Source organism: Vombatus ursinus, unplaced genomic scaffold (genome assembly GCF_900497805.2).
Source record: "Vombatus ursinus unplaced genomic scaffold, bare-nosed wombat genome assembly UNPS02009918.1, whole genome shotgun sequence".
Lineage (NCBI taxonomy): Eukaryota > Metazoa > Chordata > Mammalia > Diprotodontia > Vombatidae > Vombatus > Vombatus ursinus.
The window spans coordinates 4,188,018-4,205,615 of record NW_020949696.1 but is presented as its reverse complement, the minus strand read 5'-3'; the positions used below and the strand labels follow the sequence as shown (position 1 = coordinate 4,205,615).

General features: G+C 45.4%; 1 protein-coding gene across 1 annotated transcript in view; it reads left to right on the top strand.

Annotated features, from left to right (window-relative positions):
- MKNK2 (MAP kinase interacting serine/threonine kinase 2) overlaps nt 1–3,600 on the top strand; it is a 34,271-nt gene extending 30,671 nt beyond the window's left edge. The window contains exon 14 of the mRNA XM_027853092.1: nt 103–3,600. Coding sequence (XP_027708893.1) covers nt 103–361 — 259 coding nt within the window. The 3' untranslated portion in view covers nt 362–3,600. The remainder of the gene's footprint in view (nt 1–102) is intronic.
- The last annotated feature ends 13,998 nt before the right edge of the window (nt 3,601–17,598 follow it).

The following is a 17,598-nucleotide window of genomic DNA, read 5'->3' as shown; positions in this document are numbered from 1 at the left end:
CAGTAAAACCCCACAATTCTAGTAGTAGAGGGCTGGTAATGGGAGGCAGCAGGGGTTGTTGAGTTGACCTTGACTCTTTTCTCCCTTCCTTTCATCCCCAAGAAACAGCAGTGCCAAAGAACTCACCTCCTTCGCGGCAGAGGCGATCGCCGTGAACCGCCAGCTGGCCCAGCGTGAAGAAGACGAGGAGGAGGAAGAGAATCGACCAATCGTCATCAAAGCTACCTCATGTTCCATGCAGCTGTCGCCACCATCCAAGTCAAAGCTGGCCCAGCGGCGGCAGAAGGCCAGCCTGTCCAAGGCCCCGCCAGCCCCCCAGCACCTGGTCAGCCCCTTGGTCCTGGTCAGCGACCACATGTAACGGCCCCAGCCAGGTCCCCCTCCAGCCCCTGCTGTGCGTTCATCCTGTCGGGGTTCGCTGGGGTTGGGTTTGGTTTTTTAAGCTGTTGCCAGCCGGCGATCACTCCCTCCTCTGGCTGGTTTCCAGGGAGTTCAGCTGACCTTGGGAGTAGTTTTTTTTTTTTTTATAAACATTTTTTAAATGATCTAATGGTATTTACCAACAAAGCAAGAATGCGGCACACACCCCAGGCACGCTTAAAGGGCGTGTAGCACACTGACGTTTGTGGGTCCTTTTTTGTTGTTGGGGGTCCCCTCCCTTCCTACGCCAAAGGATGCGCTGTAAGCTCAGCTCACCCCATACTGTGAAAGACGGTCAGTCAGTTGTGTGAAGAGGTGCGTGGTTCTCCATCCCCTGCCCCGTCCCCCACCCTTACCTTTCCCTTGCCCGCCTTCCAGATGGAGTATAAAGAATCAGCTCAGGAGTTGGAAGGCCTGTTTTCCCAACGCCAGAAGCCTCTAAGCCTTCCAGAGCAGGTGATGGGCCCCTGGTGGTGGGGGGAGAAGGGAGGAATGTTCTCCCTTCCCCACCACCCCCTGCCACTGCATATATGCATTTTTTCTATATATGTGTATACATATGCATTTTATACATATGTATATATGATATATAAAAATTTATTTTGCATTTATCCAGCCCCATGGGAAATTCTCAGTATTCTAAGGAAGTTTTCCCCACCTGGCCTGGGTACACTGTTGAGAAAGGAGTGTGTCCATGCCTAAGCTCCAGGTGAAATGTTGACCCACTCCAGATAGAATAGCCTTCCTCCCCTCTCGTGTCCTTCCCTCCCCCAGCCCCAAGCTCTCCTTTTGGGGTCCTGCTTGGAGGATGAGTTTAGCCCATCTGGACACATTGGCCTTGGAGCAGTAGGATCCGGGAGAATGACGTCCTGCATGCCCAAGCTGGGCCGCTCCTATGGGGCTTTCCTTTCCCCCGGCTCCCTCCCTCCCTCCCTCCTCCCTTCTCCATCCCACCCCATCACTGACTGGCCAGAATGTAGTCTAAGAGCAGGGTAGTGGCTGGCTTTCTCCCTTTTTCATCCCCAACAGGCAAAACTCCTCTCCCTCCTCTTCCCCCATCTCCTGGGGCAGACAATCTGGGTCCTCTGCAAATTCCCTTTTATTTTTTTTTTCCCTGGGACCCTGTTACATATTGGTCTCCCTGGGGGAAGCAAGTGTACCTGACTGCTGGTGATGGGGATGAGACCCTGCTGGCAGGTGCTGGGATCCTGGGCTTTGGTCTGGCCATAAAAATACGGGTGATTCCCATGTCCCAGGCAGGGAGGAAGGAGGAGAGCTGGCTTCCCCATGTTCCCTGGGGTTCTTGTTGGCAGCTCCTGAGGTGGGGGTGTGTGCTACTATGGTACCTGGGTGGGGCAGCCCCACCCCTATCCCCCACACCCTGGTCAAACTTGTGCCAACCTTTGGTAGGACAGCAGAGAACGGGGGTGGGGGGTGGGGGGGGGTGGTCAGGAACAAGGGGGAAGCTTATTCACCTGTGTTAGCTGGACCAGGCTGCTCAGGTGCCTAGAGCATGGGCCCCTGGGCCTACTGTGCCCATTTTCAGGGCTCAGGACGAGTGGGGCAATGACATGCCCACTGCCTTCCCCTAAGTTTGGAGTTAAGCCCAGAATGGGCAATTTCATTGAGTGGGGATAGAATGGGGAGAAGTCCTTCGTCTTTCCCTTCCCCACACTGAAGCCTGAAGCTTAAACAAACTCCAGCCTCCAAGGGGAGTAATTTCATTTGCCAACCTTCAGGAACAAAAGCTTCTAGTTTCCTGCTTGGACTTTGGGGGTCTTGGATCCTGGGGCTCAGCAGATCCGAGGGGATGGGGGCTCTAGTTAGACATCCGATGGAATGCTCCAACCAGGAAATCCTGTAGAGAGACTTCGTGTCTCCTCCAGGTCCATCTTCTCTCCAGTGCCGTCCCGCGTTGAGAGACCCTCCCCGAAGCCAGGAGAGGGCACCTCCTTGGGTGGGTGTTTACTTCCCACTCCACCTTTGGATTCTGGGCAGGGATAAACTATGCAATACCAGCTCCGTCTTATGTATGCATATATATATATATATGTATATATATGTGTGTGTGTGTGTGTATATATATAATTTTTTCTTTCCCAGTCAGGGAGGTGAAGATGGTGGGACAGGTTTGGAGAGAAATGCTCAGGTTTGCTTTATAGTCAGCCCCCCTAAGCCTCCAATAGCATTTTTCTTGTCCCCTTGCTACCCCTTCCAGCCGTCGGCCAGAACTCCCTTGACTAGTCTGGGTCACGCCGCGTGAGTTTCGTCCCATGCCCACCGGGGACGCCGCGAAACCACTCAGACAACCGCAGGTGGGAGCTGGGGATTCTGAGGAAGTGATAGGCTTGCTTCTTCAGAGTCCAAGGTCTTTGGATTGTACGTTGTGTTTTTATAGGGATTTTTGGAGCAATTTGTTTTTACTCTGACTTGTCAATTTCATCCTGCCCCCCACCCCCACCCAACGGGTATTTGTCTTATATTAAGAATACTTGAATGGTGTAAGTCGGGGTCAGGCTATCCCCACACTACACCTGGAATCCTGGTCACACCTGGAGGAGGGGGCAGAGGTTTTTTGTTTTATTTTTTTTAAAGAAGCAACTCTCTTCTCCTGATGTTTCCCCCCCTCCATATGCCTTGACCTCCAATCCTCCCCAAATCTTCTTTGGACATACCTGGCAGGCCAGGGCAGGGCCTGGAGGATTGAAGTTTCCTCTGCTAGTGACCTACTGAGTGTTGTGGGGTGGGGCATGACAGAGGAGGAAGATGGAGAGGCCGCCTTCCAATCTCCTGCCCCTCACTCCGGCCCCCTTCACGGGTCAGACTTCTGACTCACTTCCAAAGACTCTGTCTGCAGTATCTGAAGTTTCTTGAGTAGGATGGGAGTGTAAATGGAAAATCAGTGGTTCTTTCCAGCTGGGAGTTTTATGGGATTTTTTTTCTTTTAACTCCCCCCTTTCCCCCCCAAAAAAGCCTTGGAGACTCAAATTGCTATTTTCCCCCCTACTCAGAACTTAGCTGATACTGATGACTGACTTTTATTTTTGATTTTTAAATTTAGGTTCACTTTCCCCTTCCTGCCCAACTCTTCCCCTCCTCCCCTTTCAGCCAATTAATTCAACTTGGAACTGGTTAGAAATGTTACTGTGAACCTGACTTTTTCAAGGCTCATAAAGAGATGCCCACCCCCCCCCCCCCCCCCCCCCCCCCCGCCCGGGGTAGGCCATTCATGAAAGTGGCCGAGACGATGTCACACACTGCACTGCTGGTATCCAAGACTGGCCCCCATGAGAAGGGGGATGTCAGCTTAGAAACTGCTAAAAAACAACAACAACAAAAACAAAATATACACCAACCCAGTAGAAAGAAAAGGAGGGAAAAAAAAAAAGCACTTTAACTATGGGGTACCAGGTAAACTGATACAGCTCAAGAGTTTTCCTTTATAACAACTATCAAATGCCAGAATTTTGTATTCTGTTTTGTAAGAATTTAATAAAAGCATTGCAACCTATCGATTGTAGAAGATCGTGTGGTCTTCGTCACGGGGTGCTGGACCTGGGTTGTTGGTTGGGACCCCACTCCTTGGGTGTTAGTTGGAAGACAGATGAGTATCACATTGGCTTTTGCCCTCATGGAGCTGGGGGTGGGGCAGGCCAGGGGAGCAGGTACATAAGGGGTGACATTAGTGATACAAGGCAGAGTAGCTAAGTGCCTGGAGAGGGCACTTAGAATAGTGCTTGGCCCAAAGCAGGCATTTGACAAATACGTGTGGACTGTTATCCCCAAAGCTGAACACAAGATCATTCTCTTCCTCCTCAGTCTTTTTCAATACTATCTGAATCACCCTGCCTTGTATAGACACATCCGTCTACGTGTTGTATTCCTTGGCTGTCATACCCCGGCCAGTAGAAGAGGCTCTGGTAGGAGTAGGGAGTGTTATATTTTATTTTTATATCTCAGTGCCTCACACTTAGTAGGTATTTGCTAGTAAGGGGGGGAGGGGAAGAATGATCTTAGAAGGAAGATGAAATCCAAGATTATTTTACAAATGGGGAAAGAGATCCTCAGCCTTAAAGGGCTTCAAGGCTTACCCTAGGAGGCAGATGGTGCGTGCACAATCTGCATTATATAGGGAACAGAAGTGACAAGCTTAGGGTCACGGTGCATAAGGGTAGGGGAGAAAGCTAGGAGAGAGAGCTAAGATCGGAGGACACAGGACCCAATATGATCTAGCGGAGACAGAGCGATGCACCAAATCCAGTAGGTAAAACTAAATGGAGACGTTCACAAATCTTGAGGAAACCCCCCTCCCAAAAAAATTGTGCCTTAACATTTCTCCTGACTTGAGTGACTGTTTTAGAGCTAGTCTCTATTATGGGGTAAATTGAGCAAACCCAAGGGTTTGAGTTTACCCCCATCCCATTTTGCTCTGTTAAGACTAAACATAAAAATGAGTGGTCCTAGGGAACCGTGGAAGACATCTGTGCCAGGCACTATTCTAAGCTCTGGGAATACAAAGACAAAAATCAAACCATCGTTTTCCCCTTCCTTTTTCTCTTTTCCTCTCCTTCTTCCCACTCTTCTTTCAGTCCTTCCCTATTTCTCTTCACTCCCTCTTTCTCTTCCCTACTTCTCTCCGCCTCTTTTTAATATTCCTCCTCCTTTCCACCATGGCTCCCTTTCTGGCTCTTCCTTCACTCTCTCTTCCCTTATTCTCTCTTCCTGCTCTTTCGTCCCTCATTCCTCTCTTTTCCCCTTCCCTCACTCCTGTGGATTATAACACAGACCTTCTCAATCTTGCCCCTCCCGTAGCTCCTACCATTTTACCTCTGGGCTGGGGAGCCTAAGCTGATGTTTTAAGGGACCCTTCCTTTCATATTATTCTTTCACTTCAAATCTCTGCTCCTGCAGACATCTTTTGTTGACCACCTCAGCCCACAGTGGTAATGTCTCTTCGCTGAGTTCCTATGGTCTAGCAGCCCTTCATATTTGCCTGGTCTGTTCTCTGGAAAGGGCAGTCTCAGATGAATGTCGAGGTCAGAAAACAAGGCGTCAAGAAGAGGGGGAGAGGCAAGAAAGTGGAAGCATCTATTGCAGACAGATTCCTCAAGGAGTTTAGCCACAAAAGGGAGGAGAGGTGTGGGTGACAGCTAGTGGGAACGGGCCAGTCCAGTGGGGGTTTTCTGAGGATGGAGGAGACATGGGCATGGGACTATCACCTTCCTAGTCCTGGATATCATGCCTCTCCTGCTTTGGACGTATGATTTCACTGGTGGATACCCTGCTCTATCAGTACAGGCCAACAGCTACTCTACAATGTCGTCTTAGAGAGTTGCCTGGGAAATTAAGATGTTAAGTGACTGACCCAGGGTCACATCGCCCAACGTATTGGGATTTAAACCCAAGTTATCCAGACTCTGATTCTGGGTCTCTACTCATTAGGCAACACTGCCTCTCCTGCCCCTTTGAATGTAACCTAATATTGGATCAGTTTTTTGGCTGTCATGTGACATTGTTGGTTCATATTAGTCTGTTATGCCCATTAACCCACCCCCCCCCCGATAATTTTCAGAAAAACTGCTGCCTGGGCAAACCACCTGCATATTGCACTTGGGAGGCCATTTTATTTAAACTCAAGTATAAGACTACATTTGTCCCTTTAAAAATGTATCCTTTTAGCTTCTGCCCGGCCTTCTACCTCGCCAAGATTTTTGTGGATCCAAACTTTCACCTGGTATATGAGCTATCTCTCCAGATGTTTTTCTCTTCTGGAAATTTGATAAATATATGACTATATTTTCTCAAAGTCATTGGTAGAAATGTTAAAGTCCATGGCTAGGCAGAGCTCCTGAGATAGATAGATAGATAGATAGATAGATAGATAGATAGATAGATAGATATAGATAGATAAAGTGATCTATAGGTATATATGTGTTGTTGTTTGTCCTTTGTTTTTGAAGAGGACCAATGACATCCTAGGGTGATATCTTGACATACATATATACATACCTACATACCGTCTAAACCAGGATTGGGGAGCTTGCAACCTCAAGACCACATGTGGCCCTCTAGGTCCTCAAGTGCGGCCCTTTGACTGAATCTAAACTTCACAAAACAAATCCCCTTAATAAAAGGATTTATTCACTATTGATTAAAGAAATGCAAATCAAAACAACTCTGAGGTACCACATCACACCTATCAGATTGGCCAAGATGACAAAACAAGAAAATGATAAATGTTGGAGAAGATGTGGGAAAATTGGAACACTAACGCATTGTTGGTGGAGTTGTGAACTGTTCCAACCATTTTGGAGAGCAATTTAGAACTATTGTGCATACCCTTTGACCCAGCAATAGCACTTCTAGGGCTATATCCCAAAGAGATTATACAAATGGGAAAAGGACCCACAAGTACAAAAATATTTATAGCACCTCTTTTTGTGGTGGCCAAGAACTGGCAAGTAAGGGGACGCCCATCAATTGGGGAATGACTGAACAAGTTGTGGTATATGAATGTAATGGAATACTGTTGTGCTATAAGAAATGATGAACAGGCTGACTTCAGAAAAACCTGGAAAAACTTGTATGGTCTGATGCTGAGTGAAGTGAGCAAAACCAGGAGAGTGTTATACACAGTAACAGTCACATTGTGCTATGACTAATATTGATAAACTTAGCCCTTCTCAGGAATACAAGAATCTAAGACATCTCCAAAGGCCTCGTGATGGAAAATGCTATCCACATCCCAAGAAAGAACCATGGAATTTGAATGCCAATCAAAGCATACTATTTGCTATTTTTTTTTCTTCTGTTGAGTTTTGTTTCTTCTTTCTGGTGGTTCCTCCTATTGGTTCTAATTCTTACAACATCACTAATGTGAAAATGTTTAATAGGAATATATATGTATAGCCTATATCAGATTGTGCACTGTCTTGGGAGGGGGAGGGGGAGAAAAATTTTAAACTCAAAAGCATATGGAAGTGATTGTTAATAAATCTAAATAAATTAATAAAAAAAGGGGGGGGGAAGGATTTGTTCTATGAAACTTGGAGTAGTCAAAAGGCCACACCCAAGGACCTAGAAGACCACATGTGGCTTTGAGGCTGCAGGCTCCCCACCCCTGGTCTAAACATATGTATTCTCTCTATATATGTATTCTATGTATACACATGTGTATGTATATATTATATGTATTTTATAAGTGTGTGGATATATATATTCATATGTAGAACAGAAAGAATGCTGGATTTCGAGTCAGGGGACCTGTGTTCAAATCCCTGCTCTGATATTTCGCACCTATGTGACCTCAGGCAAGTCATTTCCCTTTCCTTGGTTCTGAGTTTTCTGGTGTGCACAAGGAGGAGGTTGGAGAAGGAATCTTTAGGGTCCCTTCCTGCTCTAGCCTAATGATCCTGGGGGCATTCCATTAGAGATCTCGTTCCAAGTTAACATCAAACCATTCATTGATCACTTATTCCATCCAACTGTCGACAAATGATTTTGAGATTCCCTAATCGTGCAGTCTTATAGCTCACATCTCTCATTCTTTTACACAAGCAAAGCATAAGAACCTTTGTAAACTGCTTTCCTAAAACCTAGGTAAGTTACACCTATAACATTCTCCTGACCTACCAGTCTAGTAACTCCATCAAAAAACAAAAGGAAATGAGGTTCATCTGGTATGACTTGTCCTTGTTGGAACCGTGTTGACTCTGTGATTATTATAGCCTTTTCTACAGGTTCACTAATCATCCTTTTAATAATACAGTCTGGATTCTCCCAGGAGTTGAAGTCAAGCTCATTGGCTTCTAATTTACAGCCTCATCTCTTCCTAAAAAAAAAAAAAAAAAAAAAAAAGATCGTTCCCTCATTATTCTTTCAGCACTTCATTCTCCACATCTTTTAGAAGTCACTGACCATGCATCTGCCAATGAGTTCAGCACCCTGGGATGCAGTTCAGCTGGCCTGGTGGGCTGGCTTCAGCCAGGGCAGCGGGGTGCTCTCCTACAGTCCCCCTACTCACGTTGGGTATACCCTCCCTATTAGCCGTTTCTGTTGTGTTCTCCCTGACTCAAAGACGAATGCAAGATGGACAAGTGGAATGCTTCTTCTGCTCTCTCTTGTCCATGACTATGATCACACCCACCTCTAGCAGTCATTTTATCCCTTCCTTGATCCTCTTCCTTCTCCCAACAGCATTTTTTTTTTTTGGTGAGGTAATCGGGGTTAAGTGACTTACCCAAGGTCACCCAGCTAGGAAGTGTGAAGTGTCTGAGGCCAGATTTGAATCTGAGATCAGATTTTGATATCCTTCTAACTCTAAGGCCAGAGCTCTTTCCACTTCTCCACCTAGCTGCCCCCCAACATCTTTTTTTAAACCACTGCTTTTTGTCACCAGTGTCTTTACTTGTCTGCCTCAACTGATTCTGAGTTTTAATACTTCTGATCCAGAAGTTATTGGACCATTCCACATGTTTGGGAGAATAGCAGCATTTATCTTCCAGGGTTTTGAGGAGATACAGGTTAGGTAGTGTGTGTGAAGTGCTTTGCAAACCTTAAAAACCTTATGTGAATATCATTTGTTGCTTTGTATTGGCACACTGTTACCTGCCATTACCCCTAGCTTCTCTCTGCATCTTTAAAATCTAATCGACCTATTTAGACAACTCTCTTTTTCTTCTCATTGGAATTGTTCTTTGTGTCATTGGAATTTCATTCTTGACAGCTTCTTATCTTTCTTGGGCTGACTTCCCCTGGAGAATTTTAGCTTATGGGGTCCCACCTTTTCTTTTCTGGAATCCTCTGAAATCTGCTCTCCCCAAATCAAAAGTGAATGCTGCACAATGCTTCCCTCTCATTCTCTATTGTAAATTCTAACATGGAACTGTCTACTTCTCAAAATTTCCCCCATTTCCACTCCATCAACCAGTTTCTCCTAGTTTGTAAGAATCAACTCTAGAATAAAAACTCCCTTCATTAGGGGAGCCATTGTTTGAATGATGACATTATCACAAAGATAAGTCAAACACTCATTAGATGCCCTTCTTTTGGCAGAGGGGGATCTCCAGTCAATATTTGAATAATTGAAGTCCCCCGTTATTAATACATCATGTTTCTGTGCCAGACTTGTGACCTCCCCCCGCATCGCCTCATATATTTCCTCTTTCTTTGCAAGTGGTCTGTGTTATGACAATATGACAATATCCCTTCTATTTATGCTTTTGTTTATCTTCACTCAAATGTTCTTCATGAAGTTTTCCACCCCGGCATCTTGAATTTCCTCACATGATTATATCTTCTTAGTACAGAGCAACTCTGGGCCCACACTACACATTCCTTTGTCTATCCTGTTTCTTTTAAGTAAAGAATACCCTTAGAAACGAAGGCAGAGATTCTTAGATGAGATCCATAATAAATAAATAAATAGGTAGATAGATAAATGAATAAATAAACAAACAAATAAATAAAAGAGGAGTTTGGTCTAACCATCCACTTAGGACAAACCAAGTGAATAAGGAATGCCTGTTGTACAGACTGGGGTGCACAGCTGAATGGATGGGTTATAGAGCTCCGCCATCAGTCGATCAGTCAACACGCATTTATTGGGTTTTTTGTGTTTTTGTTTTTTGGTAGACCAACCATTTTATTTTCCTCTGATCCGTTCAGGAATGTTGATGGGCAGATAGCTCTTTACATGGGCTTTGGAGGGGGTCTGGGGGCAGCATCTGCAGGGCTGAAGTGGTCGAGGGTGTCCGATTCTTCACTACCCTGCTGTGGATCACGCAGCTCACACAGTATTGTCATTTCATGTCCAGTTTGGGCAGCACATAGGAGTCGAAGACTCTGGCCTCGGAGAGGTCCCTGAAGGCTGCGGCATCCATGATGTTGTGGATGACGAACGTCTTGATGCCCTTGTCCTTGGGCATGTGCAGCAAGCACAGTTGGTGCTGTGGATGAGCTGCTCGTGGCCGTGGCCCTCCTTGGCGCATCCATTGTTTTTCCTCTTCTTGGTCATCTTGGAAGCCAGGAACCAAAAAAGGGTCAATGAGCATTTATTAGGTACTTACTATGTACCAAGCACTCTATCTGGACAAACACTCCCAATGTACAATGAGTTGAACCCAGAACTGAACAGGAAGATAGCAGGCTGGATAGTCTTCAGAAAATTGCAAAGTTATTCTAATTACCTCTCTCCAAAGCAAAGGCATATATGTATGTGTATGTGTATGTGTATGTGCATATATATATGTGTGTGTGTGTGTGTGTGTATATACATATATATATTTATACATACATACACATATTATCTATTTATCTATCTATCTAAACACCAATACCCTCCTAGCCTTGTGGTATGACTAAGCCACAGAATGCTCAAGAGGTGAAATTGAAAATTGGCGGAAGGACAACGGAGAGGTGCATGGTAGACATCAGCAGGATGTGATACATTACTTTATGAGGGAGGGGTAAAAGATGCTATCAAAGAAATGTATGAGCAAAAAAGATGAGCTGGTCATGTGGCCAGAGCAAGAAATAACTAGCTTAGGTGATCTCTTGGTAGTCTCAGGAGGTTAAAACCTTTCCACATTGGGTGAACTGGCTGTGATACAGGGGCAGCTAGGTGGCACAGTGCATAGAGCTCCAGCCTTGGAGTCAGTTGAACCTGAGTTCAAATCCAGCTTCAGACACTTGACAGTTACTAGCTGTGTGACCTTGGGCAAGTCACTGCACCCCAATTGCCTCACCAAAAAGAAAAAAAATGGACACAAGCCTCTTACAGTGGACCGGCCTGGATGGGCACTTCATTGGCCAGAATGACCACATCCGTGGGATCATAGAACCATTGGGTATTTGAGTAGACCAGGGGTGTTGTGGGACTCCAGCGAGAAGACAGATGCAAGCACTTTGCAAACGTGAAAGTACCTACATAAATACCTGTCGTTGTTGTTGTTACTCTCTGAGCCTTCTACCACATTCCTGCCGTGCTCAAGCAACGTTTATAAAGCAACACAGGGGTGTGCTGGTAAACATTTAACAGATAAAAATTCCTAGGAAAGCTGGGATGAAGTTTGGTGGAAACTCGGTATGGACCAACATCTCACCTGTATGCTAATTCTGTCCTTCAGTCATGTTCAACTCTTCATGGCCCCATTTGGGGTTTTCTTGGTAAAGATTCCGGAGTGGTTTGCCATTCCCTTTTCCAGTTCATTGGACATCTGAGGAAGCTGAGGCAAACAGGATTAAGCGACGTGCCCGATGTCACACAGCTAGTAAATGTCTGAGGCCAGATTAGAATTCAGATCTTCCTGACATCACGCTTAGTGCTCTCTCTACTGCACCACCCAGCTGTCCAAACTATACCAAACTAAAGTCAAAGTGAATAAATGATTTAGACATAAAGGGTGATATAAGTAAATTAGGGGAACATGGAAAAATTTACCTGTCAGATCTATGAAAAAGGAAATTGTTTATGACCAAACAAAAGCTAGAGAGGATCATAGGAAATAAAATGGATAATATTAATTACTTGAAATTAAAAAGCTTTTGCACAAACAAAACTAATGTAGGCAAAACTATAAGGAAAGCAGGAAACTGGGGGGGGAGGTTTATAGCAAGTTTCTTTCATAAAGGCCTCATTTCTCAAACATATAGGGAACCGAGCCAAATTTATAAAAAAGAAGAGCCATTTCCCCGTTGATAATTGGGCAAAGGATATCAACAGGCAGTTTTTAGAAGAAATTCATCTAGGGGCAGCTAGGTGGTGCAGAGGATAGAGCACCAGCCCTGAAGTCAGGAGGACCTGAGTTCAAATCCAGCCTTAGACCAAACACTTGACACTTACTAGCTATGTGACCCTGGGCAAGTCACTTAACCCCAACTGCCTAAGCAAAAAAAAAGAAGAAGAAGAAGAAGAAGAAATTGACCTAGAAGGAAGCTTTCTAGAAGAAAGCTATCAATAGTCACATGAAAAAATGCTCTAAATCACTATTGATTAGAGAAATGCAAATTAAAACAACTCTGAGAAACCTCATACCCATCAAATTGGCTAACATGACAGAAATTACAAGTGCTAGATAGAATGTGAAAAAATAGGGAAATGAATTCACTGTTGGTAGAGTTGTAAACTGGTCCAACCATTCTGGAGAATAATTTGGAATTATACCCAAAGGGCTATAAAGTGTGACCCAGCAATACCACTACTAGGTCTGTATCCCAAAGAGATCAAAGAAAAGGCAAAAGGACCTAGGTGTACAAAAAATATTTATAGCAGCTCTTTTTGTGGTGGCCATGGAAATTGAGAGGATTCTTATCAAGTGGGGAACGGCTGAACGAGCTGTGGTACATGATTGTGATGGAATGCTATAAGAAATGACAAGCAGGATGGTTTCAGATAAACCTGGGAAGACTTATATGAACTGATGCAAAGTGAAGTGAGCAGAACCAGGAGAACATTGTACAAGGTAACAGCAACATTGTAAGGATAACCAACTGTGAAAGACTTAGCTGCTTTGATCAAGACAATGATCCAAGACTATTCCAAAGGAACTATGATGAAAAATGCCATTGACCTCCAGGGAGAGAGCTGATGAATTGAGTGTAGATTAAAGCATACTTTTGAAACTTTATTTTTCTTGGGGGTTTTTGTGTGTGTTTTCTTTTGCAACATGGCAAATATAGAAATATATTTTGCATAATTTCACATGTATAATTGATATCATATTGCTTGCCTTCTCAAGGGGTGGGAGAGGGGATAGGAAGGAGGGGAGAGAATTTGGAACTCAAAATTTTTAAAAATGAATGTTCAACATTTTTTAAATGTAACTGGGAAATATTTAATGAAATATATATAAATATAGTAAACGTTTAACAATTGGGCTCTGGGAGAAAAAATGCATGCACATACTTTTAAGCTTAATCTGCATTATTAATACTTTCTTAAGCCTAGACAACCAACAAACCAGTAAATCAAGCTCTGATTTGTAGGGATTGCCAATTTCTGAGGTATAAAGCATTCGACAGTCTCATAGTAAAAATTTAATGATGGACTCTCACAAGAGGTTAGAGGTGGCTCTAGTCCACCCCTGGAGTAACCCCTTCTAGAGACATCTTCCAGTTCTGGATCCCAGGCCAGTGATATCTAGTATGTCAAATTCACTTCCTTCCATTAGGATCTCTAGTTGACCTTGCTTATTATCTGTATTCTGTGCACCGATGTAATAAGAATAGCTTGCTTTTATGAAGCACTTTACATATTTGGTCTCATTGGTCTCATTTGGTCCTCACAAAAACCCTGTAAGGTTGGGGTTATGATTATCCTCATTTTACAGATGAAGAAACTGAGGCCCAGAGAGGGAAAGTGATTTGCCTCTCATCACCCAGCTGAGGTAGGATTTGAACACAGGCCCAATCTGCTCCAGGGTTCTGCCACCTGTCTACCTTATTTGAGGCCACAGACTTGACCGGCTCCTTCCTTGAACTGACTTCTTGTCAATAGTTGAGAGTTCAAATTCCAGCTCTGACATTTGCCACAGTTGCATGACTGGAGGCAAACCACCTCATTGCTTCCTGCCTCAGTTTCCCCATCTGAACAGTAGAGATAACACTCACCCAAGGTGGTGCGTCATGGATATAGAGACTATTGTTTGCCTCCCAGGGGCCATCTTATTTGCTAAGGCTTCCTATAGGCCAAAAGAGCCACCAGGTGTGTCTGTGAGCCTGTGGGCCTGGCCAGAGCAGGAAGTTCCATGGGAGTGAAGGAATCTCCCTCAGTGGATAATAATAGTAATTATCTCACCATTCACATAATGACATTTTATTCCTTTCATCTGAGGAACTCAAAGCACCTTACAAACATTAATTAAGCCCAGGCCCCAGCCCAGGGAGTCAGGAGAGGGTAATTATCCCCTGAGCTCATTGGTGGGAACTCGGCATAGGTACAGAAGCAGTTAAAGGGATGAGTCTTAGAGGTGGCTAAGTAAGTTTGGGGCAGGCCTGGCTGCTCTGACTGTGTATTTCTCCTCTCTGCACTTCTAGACAGACCCAAGCCTCTCCAGAAGCTTAAGGGGCTACCCATAGTCTTGGGATACACCAGAGAAGACCTTGGAGATTATCTAGACCAACCTTCCAATATTATAGATGGGGACGCTGGAGGCCAGAGAAGCCACACAGGCCTAGGAAGCTGAAACACCAGATTTGGGGCTCTGTGATTAAACCCAGCTATAGCTGGGGAAGGGGGGGAGGAATACCAAAGGCAGACAAGGGATGGGGGCCTCTGAGTTTCATGCTGCATCTAATTGCCTTCTCCAGTCCTTAGTTTCCCCACTAGTGAATTGAAGGGAGCTCACCGCCTGCCTTCCTCCCTGGAACGTGGCGAGTAAAGGGTTTGATGGACCTTAGGCCGGTTAGAACAGAGACTGAAAAGAAACACTCCACGAAACTGAGGTAGGGAGCAGAAAGGAATAGAATCGGAGCCCAGCTCTGATGTTGCCTGTTCTCTTCCCATCGCCTCCAAAGGGAGCTGCGGCCTAGTGGAGAGAGTGCTGGGCCTGACATCAGAAGACCCGGTCCAATTCGCCGCTTTGTCCCTTATTGAGTGAGTGACCCTCGATCAAACAAGTCATTCAACCTACCCCATCTTTAAAGGAGGGTGATCTCCCTGCTGTAGAGGGACATTGTGGGTCCTAGTGAGATAATGGATGTAACATGCTACATAAATGTCAGCCTTTTTGAATTGGCACCCCGGTGCAAACTTGGGCAAGTCTCTCCCTCTCCCGCTCAGAAGGGATTGCTCTAGATCAGAGGTTCTTAACACAGGCTACACGAATATGTTGTTTTTTAAAAACACCCTAACCTCCCAGTTCCTCAATCTACTCTCTTCCCATGACCTGTCCCTCCACTCCACCCCAGACACATACAAAAATGGTCATACCCTCGATGTTGCCGTCACCTAAAAATGCATCACCTTTATGTTCAAGAATTTTTTTTATTATTTTTATTTTTAGGCAATTGGGGTTAAGTGACTTGCCCAGGGTCACACAGCCAGTGTGTCAAGTGTTTGGTTTGAGGGCAGATTTGAACTCAGGTCCTCCTGATTTCAGGGCCAGTGCTCTATCTACTGCACCACCTAGCTGCCACTATGTTCAAGAATTCTGAAATCCCTTTATAGGACCATAATCTATAGGCTTTCTACCTCTCTCTAGTGGGGGGGGGGGAGAACCTGCGGCCTCGAGGCCACATGTGGCCCTCTAGGTCCTCAAGTATGGTCTTTTGACTGAATCCAAACTTCACAAAACAGATCCCCTTAAAGAAAGGACTTGTTCTGTAAAACTTGGACTCAGTCAAAAGGCAGCACCCAAGGACCTAGAAGGCCACATGTGACCTCGAGGCCGCAGGTTCCCTACCCCTGCCCTAGTCTTTGACCCTCTTATCATACTGTCAGTTATGCCCTGCTAAGCTTCAGCCTTGGATCACTCCCACCATCAGCCAGCTTTGCTCCTACATATGAGCCTCTGAATGAAGGTGGAGAAAATCACACAATCATACAACTGTTCTGACTGGGTCCGCCTCAGATTTCTGTTACCCAACCTTAACTGGGCCCTCGTTGCTCCTGCCGGGCAAATCCTTCTGTGTCTCCTTTATCAACTCACTATTCTCTCTCCACAGAAGCTCTTCCAAACCTTGTCATCCCTCCTCAAACCTCCCACGGCTCCCCTTCCCCCTACCCTCTCAGCTGAGAACCTCACCTCCTACTTTACAGAAGAAAATGGGGCCCTTCGCCGTGAACGCCCTCTTCTCCTCTCTTCTCATCTTCCGTCACCCAGGTAGCTTCTGCCCCTCTTTCCCCCTTCACTCTGGTCTCACATGATGAGGTGGCCTTACTCCTTACCAAGGCGGTCTCTACCTGCCCAAGCAATCCATTCCATCCGGTCTTCTCCAACAGATTAACCCCTCCGTCATCCTCACTCTGTCACTTCTCTTTAACTTCTCCAGGTTTCCTGGTTCCTTCCCTACTGCTTACAAATATGCTCATGTCTCCTCCCAAAAAAGCCTCAAAGGTCCTCACTTGACTCTACCATCCTTGCTAACTGTTGTCTGATATCTCTTCTGCCCTTTGTGGCTGAACTTGAGAAGGCGGTCTATCACAGGTACCTCTAGCTTCTCTGCTCTCACTCTCCTCACACCTCACAGACTGACTCCTGACCTCATCATCTCGCTAAACTACACTCTCTAACGTTACCAGTGGTCTCCTCATTGTCAAATCCAATGGCCTCTTCTCAGTCCTCTTTCTTCTTCCCCTCTCTGGAGCCCTTGGCACTCACCGTTCATAGTCTGCTGATGGATCTGCCTGCCCCAAGTCTCTCCCCACTCCAGTCTATCCTCCATTCAGCCTCCAAAGTGGTTTTCCTAAAGCTGACCATGTTACCACCCCCTACCCTAACCCTTCCCTCACTCAATAAGCTAGTGGCTCCCTATTACCTCCAGGATTAAATACAAAACCTCCGTTTGGCATTCAAAGGTCTTCCTAACCAAGGCCTCCTACTTTTCCAGTCTTCTTACACCTTCCTCCCCAACACCTACTCTTCCATCCGGTAACCCGCCTCCCAGCTCTTCCTTGAACAAGGCACTCCATTTCTTGGCTCCAGGCATTCTCCCCACTGTCCCCATCCCTGAAATGCTCTTCCTCATCATCTCTGCCTCCCGGCTTCCCTGACTTCCTTTAAATCCCAATGAAAATCACATTTTCTGCAGGAAGACCTTCCCAAGCCCTCTGAAGGCTCGTGCCTTCCTTCTCTTCTTATTTCCTATTTATTCTGCATAATAGCCTGTTTGGACACATTTACTTGCTTGTCTCCCCCATTAGATCGTGAGCTCCTTGAGGGCAGGAATTGTCTTTTGCCTCTTTTTGTATCCCCAGTGCTTAGCATAGTGCCTGGCACATAGGAGGTACTGAATAAACACTTATTGACTGACTTCAGGAAACTGTTCAGACACTTGACACTTACTAAGCCATGTGACCCTGAGGAAGTCACTTAACCCCGACTGCCTCACCAAAAAACAAACAAGAAACATATTTTAGTAACTGTGTTTCACTGGAACTGATTTCCTTTGTAATCCTATGTATTTTATTTTATACATTTAACAACATGACTCTGAGCAGAGGTCCACAGGCTTCGCTAG